The 19,866-nt window shown below is 40.8% G+C and overlaps 1 protein-coding gene across 1 annotated transcript in view; it reads left to right on the forward strand.

The window, feature by feature from the left end:
* The first annotated feature begins 334 nt into the window (after positions 1–334).
* slco3a1a (solute carrier organic anion transporter family member 3A1a) overlaps positions 335–19,866 on the forward strand; it is a 57,866-nt gene continuing 38,334 nt past the window's right edge. Inside the window, exons 1-2 of the mRNA XM_047393131.1 lie at positions 335–1,000; positions 8,307–8,757. Of these exons, the coding sequence (XP_047249087.1) occupies positions 836–1,000; positions 8,307–8,757 (616 nt within the window). The 5' untranslated portion in view covers positions 335–835. The remainder of the gene's footprint in view (positions 1,001–8,306; positions 8,758–19,866) is intronic.

Consider the following 19,866-nt stretch of genomic DNA (forward strand, 5'->3'; position numbering starts at 1 on the left):
TATTAAGTCTGTCCCAGCTAAGAAGGACTTTAAGCCTGTGATGCTGACCATACATTTACCAGAAAAGCCAGTTAGTTATTCATTCATTGTTAGTGTTTTTCCTTCTATTTTCGGCACTACCCTGAGCCCCAGTGTGGCTTAATGTCTAACAACGCCCCTGGTACATCCAATACAATCAGTCAATGCAGCCATGCATGTTTGTCAAGCCTCATGTCAACTGTAGAGCATTCTTTAAACAGCAGTAGAAACCACACACGGTGCCCCAGAGGATTTTGGAGACTTCAAGATTTTTCCAAGTGAAGCTGAGATGCAGCACAGCGCCTCTAGCGGAGTGTTGGTGCCACAGACAAACCGGACGGGGAAAGCGGCGCTAAGAGGCGCGGGCGCAGACACGCAGTAGCCGCTGTGGCAGAAGGTCCGTGACAACCCTCCTCTCCCGGAGTTAGGAGACCTTCAGCGGCGTCTAAAGCCGACAAAAACTCCGCGGCTCAAACATGCGATCTGACGGAGGATTTCATGCCGGCGGTTCAATCGTGCCTTCACTGAGCCCTTCGGGAAGCTCACATGTTTCCGCGGGTTGTCGGCGAGGGAGCAATGTTTAGCGGGAGAGCCCCGCGAAGTTTGGATCGGTGCTCCCTGTCTTGTCAGATGAAAGCCTTACAATTTGTTGAATCAATGAGACGCGGCGCCAAGTAGAAACCTGCGGATGTAGCCTTCACGGGTTGAGGAGGAAGAGAAAAACTAAATACTGAACCTGACCGGCGTCCTCCGGTGAAACATCCTCCACCTCTTCCTACTTCCCGGCGAGTGTTTCGGGGAGTCCTACGCAGCGGGGATGCAGGTAAAGAAGCACCGGGACCCGGAGAGGAGCGGCGGCGGCGGCGACATACTGGAAAGCGAGGCTCTCCGCAAAAAGTCATCATGCTTCTCAAACATCAAGATTTTCCTGATCTCAGAATGCGCCCTCATGTTGGCTCAGGGCACCGTCGGAGCTTACCTGGTGAGTACGACACAATGGGAGCTTTAATGCAGCCAGGAGTCCTCACTGTTACTGTACAGTACAGTGAAAGGCTGCTGCAGCAGGTTTTCTCTCACATTCTGGGGTTTTCTGCAGAGCTGCAGTGACGGAACCCAGAACCCGGCTGAATGACCGATGTTTGGCTTCTGGTTCTTGTTATTTGGATTTAAAAAAAAACCTTAAACCTGTCTCAAACCATATAGTTACCAAACAATTTACAAATGATAACAGTCTAATAAAATCAGATAAAAACCAACTGGCTAATTTGACCAAACATTCAAGGTCAAGTTTCCAATCCTCCCAATTTTCCTTCTTTCTTCCAATCTTCAAGCTGTGCTCACGCTTTCATTTTCACAATTACGCTGATTACATCGTGATTTCCTGCCTCTTCCGGATCCCATTTGAATAAAAATAAAAATGTCAAAAGAAAGAAACACACAAATGTCATGTGGAAACTTAATATGGGATGGGTGAAAGGAAAAACTCCCTAAATGTTTCACATTATTCATCAATGTATCACATAAGAGCCTCAGCCTTAGGCAGCCATGTGAACATTTAGGCTCAACATTAGCAGTGTTTATTCTCTGAGGAAAGGCAGCTAGGCCTCTGCTTGCTCCCAATTAATACAACCAAAACTGTAAATGCCTCAGCCATATTTGGACTGGAACATCTTATCTTCTCTGTAAGTGGACCTGCTTAGCATCCACTGGTGCCACGCTGTAAAACTCTGATAGCAGAAAAAAAGGAGAGAACCCTCTTTTGTATTTTGCTTTTCAGATAAAGCAGACCTGGCGGCCGTTTTTTTTTTAATGGCACATCAGTTTTGAACACCTGTTCAAACAGTGAATAGACTGTAAAACCAAATCAGACTGTGAGGTCTGCAGTGACCTCATTAGATAGACACGTTGGCTTTCTAATTTCCCTGAAGTTTTCTTCCACGTACAGGACATTGGGTACCTGGCATGACGACTGGCTAAAAAGCTGGTGTCGATTTAAGTGTTCAACTATGGCATCTGTGATTGGATCATTGTGCTTACAGTAAGAAAGTTTGCTGGCAGCAGAGAGGGAAAGCTCAACATTCATGCCCCCCCCCCCCCCCCCCCCCCCCCTGCCTTTCTTTGAGCTCTTTACTGTACAAGACAATCGGCAACATGCGAAGTACCCTGATTTATCAGCTCGACTGCAACAGTGAAGCAAAACAAAGCTTTTGATGTATACATTCATTTAGGGTACGTCTTAAAATTGTTAGCAGTAACAAGACAGCATTTTATCAAGCAATTATAGGTGGACATTTATACGACTGAAGTATAATTGGAATTGAGGATTTGTATATCTTGACTTTAATTTTATTTATTCATACAAGGAGAGTTCAATTCATATTTAAAAGAGTAAATGACAAGGTTTCTTACTTTTAGAGCAACGTATTTCACAGACTGGGTTTTCACTTACTATGAAGACCCAGCTTCACTCAGATGTGATACACAAAATGCTCAATAATCTGCAGACAGAGCAGCTTAGTTAAACAGTTTAACTTCAAGCAACTTTATCATTCTGTAATTATGAAAAGGAACAAAAATGTAGCTAAGAAATAATCCAGATTTCTACTGATAAGGTAAATATTGCTTGGTTCTCCTTTTCATGTTTAAGTATAATAGAATAAGCAAGAGGCTGATAATTGTTAGCAATACTCTTCATTGAAGCTTGAAACATTACATAAAACATTCAAGAACAAATAGAAATTGTTTTGGTCAAATGACTGATTGGGTCATAATTTCAACCTTCATTCATAAAGATTTTTAAACACAAAAACTCATTAAATTCCCCAATCTGGACATGTAAACATTAAATTATAAGTCGGTCTCCTTTAGTAAAAAGAACAAATTTGCCCTTATTTGAACTAAATTAAAGTATATAAGGTGATCTAGAAAAAGTTTAAATCCCTAAACAATTTACTGTATAAAAGTACACCAGTAAATACTCTTTATATTCCTCATCCACTTTTTACTGGACTCACTCCACATGGCCAACATGACTGCTTTTCTTCCCACACGCCAACATGGCCGTCTTATGTCTCACCTCATTTTGGTGAATGATAAGACAGCCATGTACATCCAGCTCATGAGAATGGATGAAACTGGGTTGAAGAAACCACGACGAGATAAAATTTTTATTTGAACTTAAATCCAGTTTACGTGTTTGAAAAACTGTAAATCAGAACAGTAACTACCCATCACCTCTCAAGGCAGCCTTCGCTTTATTGATAAACAATTTTTTTTTTTTTTATCATGAAGATCTCGTTACACCTATATTGTTTATGCCTAATACGTTTGAATGAAAACAAATCCTAATCTCTCAAACATTTTATCAGTCGAGTTCTTTTACCTAGAGTATGTCACACCTCAGTTTAATACAAAACATACAAGCACAGTGCATGAAGTACGATGCAGTGATAAATTCTTTCCGTGACTAATATCCAGACGTAGCTGCTCAGAACCTATGATTCATTGGGCGTAGCTACACCTCCGTGACGACAGCTAAATCTTGTATGTGAAAGCTCGAGCTGGAAAGTGGAACTAACACCTGGAGCTCAGCTGTTTGGTCTGCAGCGACCTTTCACACTGAGGTTGCCTCCAGCCCGCTGAGTGGTGGAAGGAGATGGAGAACCCATTCACTGCCCCCAAAAAAACTTATATATCATTTCCAGCTATCCACTGCTCTGTGTCTGTGTTTTTTTGGGTGTAGTCATTTGTATTGGGCATGTTGGTTAATATTTTAATTTGTTCCCAAAGTAGTAAATGGTTTGGTTCGAGATAATAGAGACATAAAATGTTATGCCTTGGTAATTTATTACTGCAGCTGGCCTTGGGCCTTTTTGTGCAGAGGTGCAGCTGTTAATGGAGTTTTTGACATCAGGGAACTTTGACAATGCAATAAATGTTTAAAAATCAAAATGGATGGGGCGCAGCGGTAAAGTGCGCAACCCATATACAAGTCCTTCTAAAAAAATTAGCATATTGTGATAAAGTTCATTATTTTCCATAATGTCATGATGAAAATTTAACATTCATATATTTTAGATTCATTGCACACTAACTGAAATATTTCAGGTCTTTTATTGTCTTAATACGGATGATTTTGGCATACAGCTCATGAAAACCCAAAATTCCTATCTCACAAAATTAGCATATCATTAAAAGGGTCTCTAAACGAGCTATGAACCTAATCATCTGAATCAACGAGTTAACTCTAAACACCTGCAAAAGATTCCTGAGGCCTTTAAAACTCCCAGCCTGGTTCATCACTCAAAACCCCAATCATGGGTAAGACTGCCGACCTGACTGCTGTCCAGAAGGCCACTATTGACACCCTCAAGCAAGAGGGTAAGACACAGAAAGAAATTTCTGAACGAATAGGCTGTTCCCAGAGTGCTGTATCAAGGCACCTCAGTGGGAAGTTTGTGGGAAGGAAAAAGTGTGGCAGAAAACGCTGCACAACGAGAAGAGGTGACCGGACCCTGAGGAAGATTGTGGAGAAGGGCCGATTCCAGACCTTGGGGGACCTGCGGAAGCAGTGGACTGAGTCTGGAGTAGAAACATCCAGAGCCACCGTGCACAGGCGTGTGCAGGAAATGGGCTACAGGTGCCGCATTCCCCAGACCTGGGCTACAGAGAAGCAGCACTGGACTGTTGCTCAGTGGTCCAAAGTACTTTTTTCGGATGAAAGCAAATTCTGCATGTCATTCGGAAATCAAGGTGCCAGAGTCTGGAGGAAGACTGGGGAGAAGGAAATGCCAAAATGCCAGAAGTCCAGTGTCAAGTACCCACAGTCAGTGATGGTCTGAGGTGCCGTGTCAGCTGCTGGTGTTGGTCCACTGTGTTTTATCAAGGGCAGGGTCAATGCAGCTAGCTATCAGGAGATTTTGGAGCACTTCATGCTTCCATCTGCTGAAAAGCTTTATGGAGATGAAGATTTCATTTTTCAGCACGACCTGGCACCTGCTCACAGTGCCAAAACCACTGGTAAATGGTTTACTGACCATGGTATCACTGTGCTCAATTGGCCTGCCAACTCTCCTGACCTGAACCCCATAGAGAATCTGTGGGATATTGTGAAGAGAACGTTGAGAGACTCAAGACCCAACACTCTGGATGAGCTAAAGGCCGCTATCGAAGCATCCTGGGCCTCCATAAGACCTCAGCAGTGCCACAGGCTGATTGCCTCCATGCCACGCCGCATTGAAGCAGTCATTTCTGCAAAAGGATTCCCGACCAAGTATTGAGTGCATAACTGTACATGATTATTTGAAGGTTGATGTTTTTTGTATTAAAAACACTTTTCTTTTATTGGTCGGATGAAATATGCTAATTTTGTGAGATAGGAATTTTGGGTTTTCATGAGCTGTATGCCAAAATCATCCGTATTAAGACAATAAAAGACCTGAAATATTTCAGTTAGTGTGCAATGAATCTAAAATATATGAATGTTAAATTTTCATCATTACATTATAGAAAATATTGAACTTTATCACAATATGCTAATTTTTTGAGAAGGACCTGTACAGAAGCTACACTCCTTGGCGCAGGCATCGCGGGTTTGAGTCCCGGCCCCGTCAACTTTTGCTGCAAGTCTTTCCCCCTCTCTCTCTCTCTCTCCACCCAATTTCCTATCAATCCACTAATGCCACAAAATAAAAAAATTTATAAAATGGACAATTGGTTGTGTTTATGAGCTCAGTCAGAAATAAGGTTTGTGTTTTCTTTCTTGCAACATATGCACAGGATTATTGTTTAGTTTTTTTTAATTTGTGCTCACTAATGAAAGTATAGCATAATAGTAGGAAAAATACTTCATGCCCATAACTCATCTTTAACCTGATTGTTCTCTGCTGTTGGAGTACCGTGAACATACTGAGTAAGTTTCACCTCATAAACCAGAGTGGAAATTATTCTTAACAGGCTCGGCTCCAGTTAAACACAGCTGCTCAACCATTGTAAATAGCATCATTTTAGCATTTCCGCCTTAGAGCTAAACTATAATGTCGAACATGGGATGTCAGCTGCAAGAGGCTTTTTTTTTTTCTTTGTGCGGCAATATTAAGCCCCTTTGCAGTTAATCCTTAAAAATGTATCTAAAGGTGAGGATGTCTTGTGTTTGGATGAGACTGACTGCTCTTGTGTGTAGACAGGTTACCACTCAGTGTTTATAAAGTTTGCTTGTTGCTGTGGAGCAGATTAAACATTTCCACTGTAATCTGGGCAAGATGTGGTTGTGACCGCTGACCAAATGGTTTCCATTTGCTCTCTCTTTCCTGTATAAATTGTAGTGGCTTAACTCCCCCTGGAAAGCTGCCTGTTGAGGTCAGAGCTGAAGAGATGAACATGTTGAACCTATCCTTCTCAGAAGAGTTTTCCCTGCACAGTCAAACTTACTCAGATCTTCCATAAGAGCAAAGAATCTGATCTGGATTTTTTTTTTTTCTTTCTAAAAGCGAGAGGAGACATGTTGGGAGGAGCCAGCCCTGCCTGTTTAATCTATTTTCATTTGTGAGGAATAGCCACCCAAGGGGCTGAAGTTTTCCATTCCATAAATTCAGTGGAATTTGGGCACTCCCAACACTAATTCTACCTTTGCTGTGAACTACAGGATGGGACCTGCTGCACCTATGCTAAGAGCAGCTGCAGGACTGACCTGCACCCATCACTTATGACACTTGGACTGCAAGGAAGAAAATGCATTTTAAACTCACATAAATGAAGAAAAAAGCTTCAATGCAGTATTCATGGCTGCTAATCTTCTCTGTCATCAGTAGTGAGCCAGAAGTCCTCCTCCCGCAGTTAGAAATCTGCTTTGTTTACCTGAGACTCTCAGTCCGTATCATTAAGTACCAAGAAAAACACCCTTCACATTCCAGATGTCTTAGTTTAAAACTGTTATTTTTAGATGCTGTCTGTTGCCTATTCAAGAGGTTCAAATACAAGGCTGGGATTGCAAACTTTTATCCACTCAGCTGAACACAGAAACTACCATTGTGAGAGTTCAATCCATGGTGTCATTTTCTCCAGAGAAGAAGTTGGTATTTATCACGTGAAAACAAAATCCTCACTTTTTTTTTAGATGTAGTGAATTTTCCAGCAGAATGATGTAATGATTTGTTTCTAATTAGGCTTGATATAAATGCAATCAAAAATACTTTTCACTAAAACCCAGATTAAAGGTCTTAAAGCCCCAGGGGTCCAGCTCATCATGGTCCAAGGATGAGACGGTTTGCCCCAAGCCATTCCAACCTCTTACAGCACTCACACACCTCCTTGCACCACTGCTCCTGCTTCCCCTGTTGCCTTTGTTATGCTGCAGGTCCTCTACTTTTGCTCCCCTCTGTCTGCTGGTTCTCTTCCAGAGAGTCCTGAAGATCATCCTCTGCTGGTGCTCCTTAGCATGGCCTCCTGTCATTCCTTTTCTGATAGTCACCCTCCCTCCTGTGCGCCGAACAAAGAGCTGCTTCTAGATTGGGCAGTTCAACCTACATAGGTGTAGGTATTTGTTTTCATCAGGCTGTACCAACCAACAAAACACTGAACATTTTCAAATAAATAAATTATACTAAATATAACAAAGGCACTATTTTCACTCTTTGACCTTTCCATATCTGTGTAATGTGACAGAAGACTGAAGACATGTAGGTGTCATATAGAGAGTGAAGTATCAGTAGGTAAGACATCAGAATATAATGTATGTTCTGATACAGCTGTATCTGCATGAGAAGTGGGAAAGAAATGCTGAGTAAGCTCTCTGCTTTCAGTTTACACAAACCCTCAAATTAAAAGTTCAATCTAATGCATAGGGTAGCATAACAACTGTAATCAAGGTCATGATTTGCTACTTGCTACTTTATATAACTCCTCTGTATGTCAAAGAAGTAAAAGTGGCATTTCCCCCAATGCTCAACATTTAATAACGGGTCTTAAGCTGACTTTACTTGCACAGTGTTGCAGACAAAATGGTTTGAACAACCACTGCTGTGTTTTTGTTACTGCCAGAAGGTCCTGCTTGGCTCTAAACTGTGGTCTGGAAGACAACCAGTAAAAGATAGAAGCTGCTGATAAAAGTAAAAAGGTAGAACCAGAGGTCTGTTGGCAGGGAGGAGCCCCAGAATGGAACATCTGAATAACTGAGATCATTTGTTAAAGAATTGTGTACAGGTCCTATTTCTACTCATTTAGTCCATTGTTTACCTCTTCGTAGAAGTAAATTTGATTCCCTTTCCTTAGATTTGTCGTTGTGTTTTCAGGTGAGCGTGCTGACCACCCTGGAGCGACGGTTCAACCTGCAAAGTGCTGACGTGGGAGTGATAGCCAGCAGCTTCGAGATTGGCAATCTGGCGCTGATCCTGTTTGTAAGCTATTTCGGGGCCAAAGCACACAGGCCCCGTCTGATCGGCTGTGGGGGCATCGTCATGGCCCTGGGAGCTCTCCTCTCAGCTCTCCCCGAGTTCCTGACAAAGCAGTATGAGATGGAGATAATTCAGAGGACTGACGTGGGTCGGGATGTTTGTTCCAACACTAGCTCCGGCGACATTCAGGAGGATGCTCTGTGCGCCCACAAGGCCAACACCAACATGATGTACCTGCTGCTCATCGGGGCCCAGGTCCTGCTGGGGATCGGGGCCACACCGGTGCAGCCCCTTGGAGTTTCCTACATTGATGATCACGTAAAGAAGAAAGACTCCTCACTTTATATAGGTGAGAAATTGTTTCATCTTATTAAAAAACAAAGTGGGTAGAAAGCATTTTTTGTCTTTTGAAAATATGTGATTTGGTTCAAGTAAACTAATGTGGAGAGAAAAGCATAAGAAAAGCAAAGTCACAAATTTGCATCGGTGATTTCCCAAACACATCAAGCATGGCTGTATTTGCTTACCACTATCAGGTGCAATGACTGCACAGTTTTAGTCAACCGAGGACGCCTTCATGCTTTTCCTTTGTGGCAAATCTGGCCCTGTTGACTCCAGTGCCAGGTGAGCACATCTCTGAGCTTTTTAATCTCCATTACAGCCGTTTAAGAGGCGAGGAGGCCAGAAAACGGGGGCCCGCTTTGCTTGATCCCCTCTGAAAGGGAAAATGCTGCGGATGTCAATTTTCAGGGCACTTCTTGAGCTGCTTCCTGTGCAACATTCAGATAACACAATATCAGCTTTTTAGGGGTATATTTTCATAGTTATTTTTCAATATTGGCAACCATCGTTCACTACTTTGCCTTGTGAATTTAAACCCCTTGAAGTTTTTTTCCACATTTTGTTACCTCTCAACCACACACTCTAAAGTATTTTCTTGGGATACTTGTGAAGTGGAAGGAAAATGGCATTAAATATTGTTTTTACAAATCTAAATGTGTATAGTGTTATTTCTATATTTCTTAGCTTTTTTCACTCTTATCAACCTAAATAAAATCCAATACATCCAATTCCTTTTACAAGTCAGCTTATTAGTTGTCATTACCAGAGTGTTTCTCTGTGAAACCCAGAGTAAATAATTTTGGGAAGGTCTCAGAGCTTTACTAGAAATCACACACCGTTATGAAGAACAAGGAACACAAGTCAAGAAAGAATTTGACAGCTCTGCACATCTCAGAGAGATTTGGTCAGTCCATTATCCAAAACTAGCACAACCACAAATCTACCACGACATGGCCATCAACCTGAACTGATAGACAATCATAGATGCAGTCAAGGAGCCAGAGATAACTTTGGAGAAACTACAGAGATCCATAGCTCAGGTGGGAGAGTTTGTCGACAATTATTAGAAATCTGGCCTTTCACGGAGCAGTGGGAAAAAAAGCCACAGATGAAAGAAAACCGTAAGAAGTGTTGTTTGCAGTTTGCCACAAGCCACAAAGGGGGACACAGCAAATATGTGGAAGAAGGTGCTCTGGGCAGATGAGAACAAAATTAGTTTCTATTGGTCGACAGGCAAATGCTATGTGGGGGGGATAAACTAACACTGCACATCACCCAGAACACTCTCCCAACCATGAAATAGGGTGGGTGGAAGGGGTAGAGCAAAATGCAGGGCGAACCTGCTGAATGTGTGATGGCTGCAAAAGACTTGAGACTAGGGTGGAGATTCACCTTTCAGCAGGCTGTGCCTCTGCACATACTCCCAAAGCTACGGTTTAGATCAAAGCATGGTCATGTGCTTGAATGGCCCAGTCAAAGTCAAAACTTGAATCCAGTTAAGTTTTTGCGAAGACTTGCAAACTGCTGTTCAAAGACATTCTCCAATCAGTTGGGATAACCATGTTGTCTTTTCCTTTCCTTCCACATCAAAAATATTCCCTACTTTACAAGGTTACAACATCCATCACACTTTAATTCCTGTAGATTCAATCTTGAAACCAGAACCACAATCCTTTGTGCCAATCATTTACAGCCCAGAGTGTCACATCCACCTCTGATGGAGTACATGTCTCTAAACTGTGTTTGATGTTTATCAGTGTGGGGCACGCACCCCTCCTGATCTGTTCTACAGCTGCTGTTTCTCACCCAGATGCAGATGTCACCTGTGAACAAAGACAGCACTGTACTCTGTAATCTAAAACCCAAATCTGATTTACCTAATTGTCCATCTTTGTGTTTAATTGTCCCAAACATGAGGTGTTTTTAGAGAACAGTGGATCTACATTCGATACCATACCTATCCTAAAAACAAACAACAGAAGGCTTTGACATCTTTTGCACTGTGGTTTTGTGGCTCGTTTAACAGTTTTATGTTGGGAAGTGGGCTGGAGATGATTGAAGTCTGGCAGGCATAAGTGGGGAGAGATTTGGCTCTGGCTCCTCTAATAAGCTGCAGGGAGAGTTGGAGGGGAAAAAACAAGCGGCAAACTGTGAAGAACAATGTGGTATTGAGTCTTGCTCAGCTGATCGTCCTAATCCTTCTGCTGCAGGCCTGTCATGTGCCCTTGACTGTATGAATGGTGCAGATTGTCTGAAGTATTGAGAGATTCTCTTTCATATACAATTGATGTGTTGAGATTGTTGATATTTTGTTATTGCTAAATATTTACACATTTCCTGCAGATTTGTATATTCACATTTCATGTGAAACAAGGCTAGGCAGCATAAATTAATTTTAGCCTTCACCTCTAAAAGACTTTTGAAGAAATGTGACGAAGAAATGAGTAGTGTTCTGCAAATACTTTCAAATAGAAATTAGAGGAATTTAACACCGGAACCTGAAAACCTCACCCCGATGCAGACCTACAGAAGTTGGAGACAGAATGAGTAACTTCCTCTGTTGCGACTGAGAGTTTGCATCAACTTGCTTATTGGCACACTTCCACTTCACCAGGTCATACATGTGGTTTCTTTTCTACAGACAGACAGACAGACATAGATATATATATAGATATATATATATATATAGATATATAGGCATCAAAACTATGAATTAACACATGTGGAATTATATACTGAACAAAAAAGTGTGAAGCAACTGAAAATATATCTTATATTCTAGGTTTTCCAAAGTAGCCACCTTTTGCTTTGATTACTGCTTTTGCCTTCACTCTGCGGTCCAGCTCACCACAAACCATCTCGATTGGGTTCAGGTCTGGTGACTGTGGAGGCCCCATCACTCTCCTTCTTGGTCAAATAGCCCTTACACAGCCTGGAGGTGTGTTTGGGGTCATTGTCCTGTTAAAAAATAAATGATGGTCCAACTAAACGCAAACCAGATGGAATAGCAAGCCGCTGCAAGATGCTGTGGTAGCCATGCTGGTTCAGTATGCCTTCAATTTTGAATAAATCCCCAACAGTGTCACCAGCAAAGCAACCCCATACCATCACACCTCCTCCTCCATGCTTCACGGTGGGAACCAGGCATGTAGAGTCCATCCATTCACCTCTTAAAGACACGGTGGTTGGAACCAAAGATCTCAAACTTGGACTCATCAGACCAAAGCACAGATATCCACTAGTCTAATGTCCATTCCTTGTGTTCTTTAGCCCAAACAAGTCTCTTCTGCTTGTTGCCTGTCCTCAGCAGTGGTTTCCTAGCAGCTATTTTACCATGAAGGCCTGATTCACACAGTCTCCTCTTAACAGTTGTTCTAGAGATGTGTTTGCTGCTAGAACTCTGTGTGGCATTGACCTGTTCTCTAATCTGAGCTGCTGTTAACCTGCCATTTCTGAGGCTGGTGACTCGGATGAACTTATCGTCCGCAGTGGAGGTGACTCTTGGTATATATACTATATACGAGTGGCCATCATTACTTTAAGAAATGAAGGTCAGTCAGTCCGAAGAACTGGGAAAACTTTGAAAGTGTCCCCAAGTGCAGTCGCAAAAAAAAACCATCAAGCGCTACAAAGAAATCACATGAGAAGAGTCACCACAATACTGAGCCTCATTTTGACTTGTTTTAAGGACATTACATCAAAGTTGGATCAGCCTGTAGTTTGTCTTTCCACTTTAATTTTGTGTGTGACTCCAAATCCAGGCCTCCATTGGTTTGTAAATTTAATTTCCATTGATGATTTTTGTCTGATTTTGTCGTCAGCACATTCAACTTTGTACAGAACAAAGTATTCAATGAGAATATTTCATTCATTCAGATCTAGGATGTGTTATTTGAGTGTTCCCTTTATTTTTTTGAGCAGTGTGTATAGATCTATAGATGGATATATATATAAGTTATAAGTTATAAAGGTGTTTTTGTTAAATTTTGCTTGTAAAATCAGTTTTTGTGTACATCCATTGACAGCAGTGCAGTTTCAGACAGTTTGGTTTTTTCACTAACCACATATGGAAGTTCATATATATTCAGATGAAGGTAAAAATTCAGGTAAAAAGGACTATCAGCATTTGTTTAGACAAACGTCTGGTTAGACTCTCATATTCCATATGTAACCTTTAAGCCAAAACTTTCCGCTGAGTAGAAAAGGGACGTTTCCTAATCTTAAAAAATGGATCCAGAACCAGTATTGTTTTTTAAGCTTGGTTTAAACCATTACATTTTCCACACACTAAGAATAAGATGGTAATTGATTTGCTTTTCATTCAAGTAAAATTGATCCGCAAGCGATCAAAGCCTAAAAAGCTGACAATCCTTAATGAAACTGTAAGATTTAGGTGTCTCAGAAATACTTGTATCAAAACCGATACATTCAGTTTTAAAGGGTTTGTCCATTTTATAAGTTTCACATCATTTTAATTTTTAAAAGTAAAGTTAAAAACATCACTAACACTCCTGGTTACTGACACATGACACCAAGTGTAACTGAGGGATGTTTTTTCTCTAGTTACCAAAGCCAATTTAACCCGGCAACAACCTAAACCTGAACTGAATATCCAGGTGAAAAGTGGAGATCTAAATGCTGTAAGTGTGTGTTGGTGGTGGTTGGAAGGAGAGCACATCAGAGAGGAGCAGAGCGGTCTGGAGAGGAGCCATAATTACAGAGCAAGCCAGGAATGCCAACCAGCCAGCCACGAAGTTGGCCAGAGTGGGTCGAGGCACACATGCATACCACACGGGCCTGTGAAAAACAACTCCTCCCGAGGCCTTGGCCGCCTGTTTTTACTGCCGTTCTTTAGCAACCATGTCTCACACACTCCAGTGAGGTCTGCTGTGACTCCTCAAAGAAACCTGATTATGCCTACTGGACCCTCTGGTTTGAAAGTGAAGAACTTCTGCCCTGTCGCACTTTAAAAGCAGGAGCCAAACTTCAGCATTGTTTGGGTTTGTCTCTCACTTTTAGATGCTGGCACTAAATCACAGGATTAACAAAATAAATATTGGAAACGTTGCATCAACAGGATCTCTCTCCATTGGCTCTGCTGAATGACCTTTTACTACCCACAGCTAATTCTGGCTCTTCCCACCAGACCCCCTGACTGCATAAATGCACAAGCAAGGACGCACATCCCAGAGTTCAGAGCTGTATCGTAGAGCACAAACCCAGCTGCCTCTCTTGGTTTTAAACTGCTTGGGATTCCCTCATCAAACTGTAATGTAAAGCAGTAGTGTCTACAGCGTCAGATGTGTAAGACATAAATCTATTAACCAAGTTGAGAACCTCTTATGTAAAATGTTTTGTACGTGTGAAAGCTTCTTTTAAATTGATGTAGCATACAGAAGTGGTTAAAGGGCATATGCTTCAGTTTTCTTAACTTGTTTCCCCCTACAGAGAATAAAAAAATCCAAGAAGGGTCAAGAACCCATTCTTAAACTTCCCTGCATATGCTGACAAATATTATTCAGTGCAAATGTAAAATATTCAACATGAAAATAGCCATAACGGTGTTATATAATTTGATTTTGAGCATCTTAATTTTGCGTAGTCGCTGTTTACTTCTCTCCTACACACCGTTCTCTCAGAAAATCAGTCAAACTCCCCAAAAAGCTTTCATGATTTGCATATTTTTCTCCCTCTACAGTCAGATAAAATAATGAAATACTGGGTTATAGCATGCTGCCAAGAAGTCATCAAGCCAACCTGAGAGTTGTAAGAAAAAAAATCATCTTAGTCTCAACTTAAGGCATATGTGTTATGAGATATCTGGCAGATGATGTCACCTGGATTCCTTACAGAGAAAAAAGCTTTTTGGTTGGAATAGTGTTACCGAAAATGCAAAAAGGTCCAGCAACCTGGTGGTCTGGTCAGTCCCCTTCTAGTTTTCCTTGATTGGTTTAGTTCTAAACTAATTTCCCAGGCTTTGGGCAGTTTCAGGGATCTCATACAATCTATCAACCAGAAGTGGAAAAGGTGGGCCGTACTTGCAAACCTACCAAAACATACCCAACCACCTGAATAGGCTGAGCAAGGAGAGCATCATAAGAGCAGCCAGGAGGTATGTGATGATTCTGGAGGAACTGCAGAGATTCCCGGCTCAGGTGTCAACAAACAGGACGACTTATTTGTGTACTCGACAAATCTAATGTGTGAGAAAGAGTGTTGATACACACTGTGGAGCCATAAGAAGTTCTGTATACACTTGGCAGAAAACAAAGCAAAAAACATGGTGCTCTGGTCAGAGGAGACCAAAATGGAACTTACTGGCCTACATGCAAAATGTTATGTGAGGAGGAAAACCAACACTGCGCATCAACCGGAATACATTGTACCCACCATGAAACAAGGTGGTGAAGGAATTATGCTGCAGGAATGCTTTTCATCAGCAGGGACGGGGAATCGGATCTGATGTGATGATGAAAGGAGCTACAGGACAATCTGTTGATTCAGTGTTCTCACCGCTGATGTTAGAATCTACTTTAATGGACCAACCACCCACGCACATCGAACATCACTACCAGTCCCTTTTTTCCTCCACCCTCGCGCATCCCTTCACAGTTATCACATGGGCAATAGGTTGCATACAACGTAACACCTGAAGACCATAACCATACTATGAAGCCAGATCTTCAGTGAAATGGTTTAGGTCAAAGCAGTTCATCTTTTAGAATGACCCAGTCAAAGTCCAGACCTAAATCCATCTGAGAATCTGAAGCTGGACTTGAAAAGTGCTTCTCACAGATGCTCTCTGTCCAGCCTGACTGAGCTTGAGCTATTTTGCAAAGAAGAATGAGGAAATAACTTTAGTCTCTAGGTCTGCAAAGCTGACAGAGACTTCCCCAAAAAGACTTCCAGCGATAATTACAGCCAACGTTCTACAAAGTATTGGCTCAGCGGAGCTGAATACAAATAAATATCACACTTTTCACATTGTGGTTTTTTTTTTATAATGGAAAACTATGAATCATTTTCCTTCCATTCCACAATTTTTGTGTTTTATGTGTTGATCTAGCATATAAAATTCCAATGAGATACATTGAAGTCTGATGTTGTAATGCTGATTGTTCTCAAAGACAAAACTTAAAAAAATCTAATTTATTTCATCAAGCACACACTTCCTTAGTATAAATTATCTCTTAGAGGGAAAAGTTGGTCCAAGTGTACACTGCGTTGCTTTGAGGGCAAATAAATGTGCTGCTGTCTCTCTACTCAGATCGGATGCGGAGGGAGGGGGGAAAAGTGCAAAGGCAAGTCAATGTGCCAGTGAAACAGCACGACAAAAAGCAGCCGTCGGACACATGTTTTGTGGATTTTCAGATCAAACTGTTGACAGAATGAGAGAAGAAGCGGGGTGATCCAACTTGGAAAGCTACAACCTATATTAACTGACATGAATGAGTTTAATTTGCATTCAATTATTTGATAACATAATGTTTATATTCAGTCCCCCTCCGGTAAATGTATGTGTCAAAAACTCACCCAAGCTTTCTCCACCGTAACCCCTTAGTGTCACTAAGGCTAAAGTCCAACAGCTGGTGAAAAACCAGGAGAATCTCCATGGATCTTCATGGTGCTGTTTAACATTCTGCTCTGTTTTAGATATATCAGCCTGCTTCTGTTAACCACTGAGAAGCTATGGTCCTTACTGTCATTTTGTTTAAATTTTAAAAGTTAGCTTTTCTTCTTACACACCTCTGCAAACAAACTTGTGTTCATTAACTTCTAAACATATTTTCTCTCCAATTCAGCCATCAGTCAAATGACTAAAGCGCTTCGCCCACTTATTGGCTGCTAAGCTGCAGGAGTGTTTTCAGCGCCAACTCATCTACTTTATTTAATAAGCGCACAATGAGATGGTGTATATAAAAACAAGAACTTCCTTTTATAATTTTTGACAAAAAAATGAGTAAGTAATTATGATTACAGTCCCCTGGAGAGGGAAAGACAGCACTCACAACATGCATCAAGACTGCAGCAGTGAATGAATTTCCTCAAACACTGGTGAACTGGTTAATAGTGGGCGGCTCAAACTTTTTCAGGCACTGCCTTTCACCAAAGGTAGTGTTTATTTCTGAAGATCACATATTGAGCAAATTCTCTGATATGTTCCTTCATTTCTTGTTGCATTTAGCTCTGAAGCCTCAGGTTTGTCGGGAAAACCGATCCCGTCCTAGAGAGTCTTGTCAACATTCCTGCTGAAACACTCCGACTCCAAGCATTTGCTGCAGCAGGGCCTTTATTTAAGCTACTTAAACTCAGAGCATGTTAATGTCATCTTGAAGGATTAGATCCTGAATGGGTTTTTCCATCCCCGCCATAAGCTGCGTGCTGAGTTTGCCTAGCAACGGCAGTATAGTTTATCTTAAGATGATGAATGGCGATGCAGCAAACGCTCATCAAACACCCATGGCTCCTGTGCGTTGCGCGGTACGGTGTGGGCTTTGCACTTCCGCTGCAGTCTGCTGTTCTGCGAGCTGAGTGACCTGGAGGTCCTTGCAGGCCTGGAATGAGAGGTTGACCACACTCAGCTTGGTTACATATTTAGTTAAGTTTAAGAGATGAGAGAAGGCAGTGAACATCAGGTTACCATGCATGGAGCCAATGGAGAAAAGAATGCCAGGGAGCTGCTTATTAATTATCCCCATCTACCTTATCTCATCATGCAGAAGACTGAAATAGGGAAAAAAAAGCTGTTGGCATGATGTTGAGCTGAGGAATTCTGCACACTTCAGAGCCTTCGCATGTAGTCAGGAATGTGAATGATTGATTCAAAACTTGTCCCAAGTGAAAGGCTCATTGAATTCGAACAGAAGGAGTGAAATGTTGAGAGCACCATCTTAGGATAAACACAAAATTATGGGTGCTGTTTAGCTGAGGTTGAGTGGAGTACTTATTGGTTCTCAGTGTCTTACCGGGTAGGCAGCTGTCAGAACAGTCTCTGTTTGGTCAATATGTTCTCAGGGGAGATGGGGCAATCTAAAAGACAATGCAAGATTAGGTTTCTGCTGATTACTGATTACAACAACTTTAGAGGTTAAATGTGCTATCACTTTGGCCTGAACACCACGTTAGAAAAATGTTAACTGTCACTTTTGGATGAGACAGTTTGCGTTAGCACTATTTTCTCAACAGAACAAATATCAAGTTGCAACTTGTATGTAGCACTGATCATCTAATTCACTTAATGCAATAAAACCTGAGTATTACGGAGTGTTTTCTGCTATATCTATTGACCCTTCCATTAACGACGCTCTGTGCTAATGGAAGGGTCTGCAACCTGTGGCTCCGGTGCCTCGTGAGTTTTTAGACCCTCCACTGTGGCTCTTAACTTTATCCAGAAACGCTAAAGAACTGAGCAATGGTTTTAAATGTAAGGTAATATAAAACATTTTGCAGTCTTTCCTCTGCATTTTCATACAGTATACGCATAGCATTTCTGCAAAGAATAACGCTAATAGTGTAAGGAATATTCTTTTTTTATGCAGAATCTTTGTCTTTTGGTTGCAAACTATCTGCTTTTTTTTGGACATCATTTTATATAGAAATTAAATGTTCTGTTGAAGAAAATGTATTCATTCTCTTTATGTAAACATCTGATCATTTTCTTTATTTTAAAACCTAAAAACTAAAATAAAATTGTTGTTCTTTAATTTAAAAAAACTAATATCCTATAGTATATATTGTAAACAAATAAGCAAATTTGTTTTTGTGGCTATAAACACATATTGTTTAGCTGGACTGAGGGCAAAAATGGCTCTAAAGGTTGTAAAGGTTGGTGACCCCTACACTAATGTGAGCAAACTCATTAGCTTCCAGCAGTGTTTTGCTCCTGGGAGCAGAAAATGATTGGTGTTTGAAAGTGTTTCGTCTTCAGGAAAGCTAAAATAACCCTCCTGTCTTTTTACACTTTATAGTGATTTGTTTTAGTTAAAAAATATTCATATCTGGATGCTACATTTTGTGTTTGCATAAATATAATAAAGGTTTAACTCATTTGAAACTGTGTTTTAAGGAGCAGTGTAGAATTATTCTGATCAGATTTAATCAGTTTTAGTGTTTTACATTTTCAGCTACAGATGATCAAATGCAGTCAAGACCTACAAAAAACTGTGAAATAGTCCTTTAGTTTAAAGCTGATAGATATGTCACTCTTTAACTGATTATATTGTTTACCCGAAATGCTGCTGCCCAAACAACAATTAGCATTGGTGCTTCTTCAGTGGTTTTGGGAGTGTTGTCAGTAGGCATGAGCCACATGGTGAAAATATATCTCAAAGAGAGGCAAATGAACATATTCAAGTTCAGCTTCATTATTTAGTGTAATATTGTGTGTGTGTCATGACAACAGTATATTGCCAGATAGATCTTATCCTGAAACGTAAAGCTGTATAGTCCGGTTGGACTAAGTTGTTTTTCTTTGCAACACATCTGGAAAGATTTTTGTTTGTTTTTGTGGGGATAATTCAGTGATGGCTGTGTGGCTGTTTATATTACATTTAAGCTGTTTACGTTTATCAGATTTTTATAAAATATCTCACATCATACAGAACCAACATGGGATGTAGCAGATAAACCTAACTGTAGTTTAAGGAGAGAAGCTGATGAATTAGTTATGAGTCACTGAACTCCAAAATGATCTGAATAGCTTATTGATGTTTTAGTACAACTCATATATTAACGGTTGGTTTTTATGTTCAAAGAGGGGGTTTTTGCAGCACCCTTTTAGATTTATGTAATCTTTCTGGAAATTTGTTTTAGTTTAAACAAGGATTTATTGAAACCAACTTTGCAGGGTCTCAAGGAGTCAAAATGTCTTCTCGATTTTAAGTGTTTTTCAAAAGCAAGTCTTAAAAGATTTTGTTACATCAGCTTAATTTTTTCCGTGGTTATTTTATTGACTTGTTTTTATATTTTCTTTATAAATTGATTTTATTCTCTTAAGAAACGCCATACTTTCGGTATGTTTTTGTGTCATTCTGGTTGAGGTCTTGTGGTGTTATTTGCGCTGTAACAAAACTGCAAGGCCCGGACATTCACTGTGACCCTTGGAGAAATTCTCCTC

Source organism: Girardinichthys multiradiatus, chromosome 2 (genome assembly GCF_021462225.1).
Source record: "Girardinichthys multiradiatus isolate DD_20200921_A chromosome 2, DD_fGirMul_XY1, whole genome shotgun sequence".
In the NCBI taxonomy this organism is placed as follows: Eukaryota; Metazoa; Chordata; class Actinopteri; order Cyprinodontiformes; family Goodeidae; genus Girardinichthys; species Girardinichthys multiradiatus.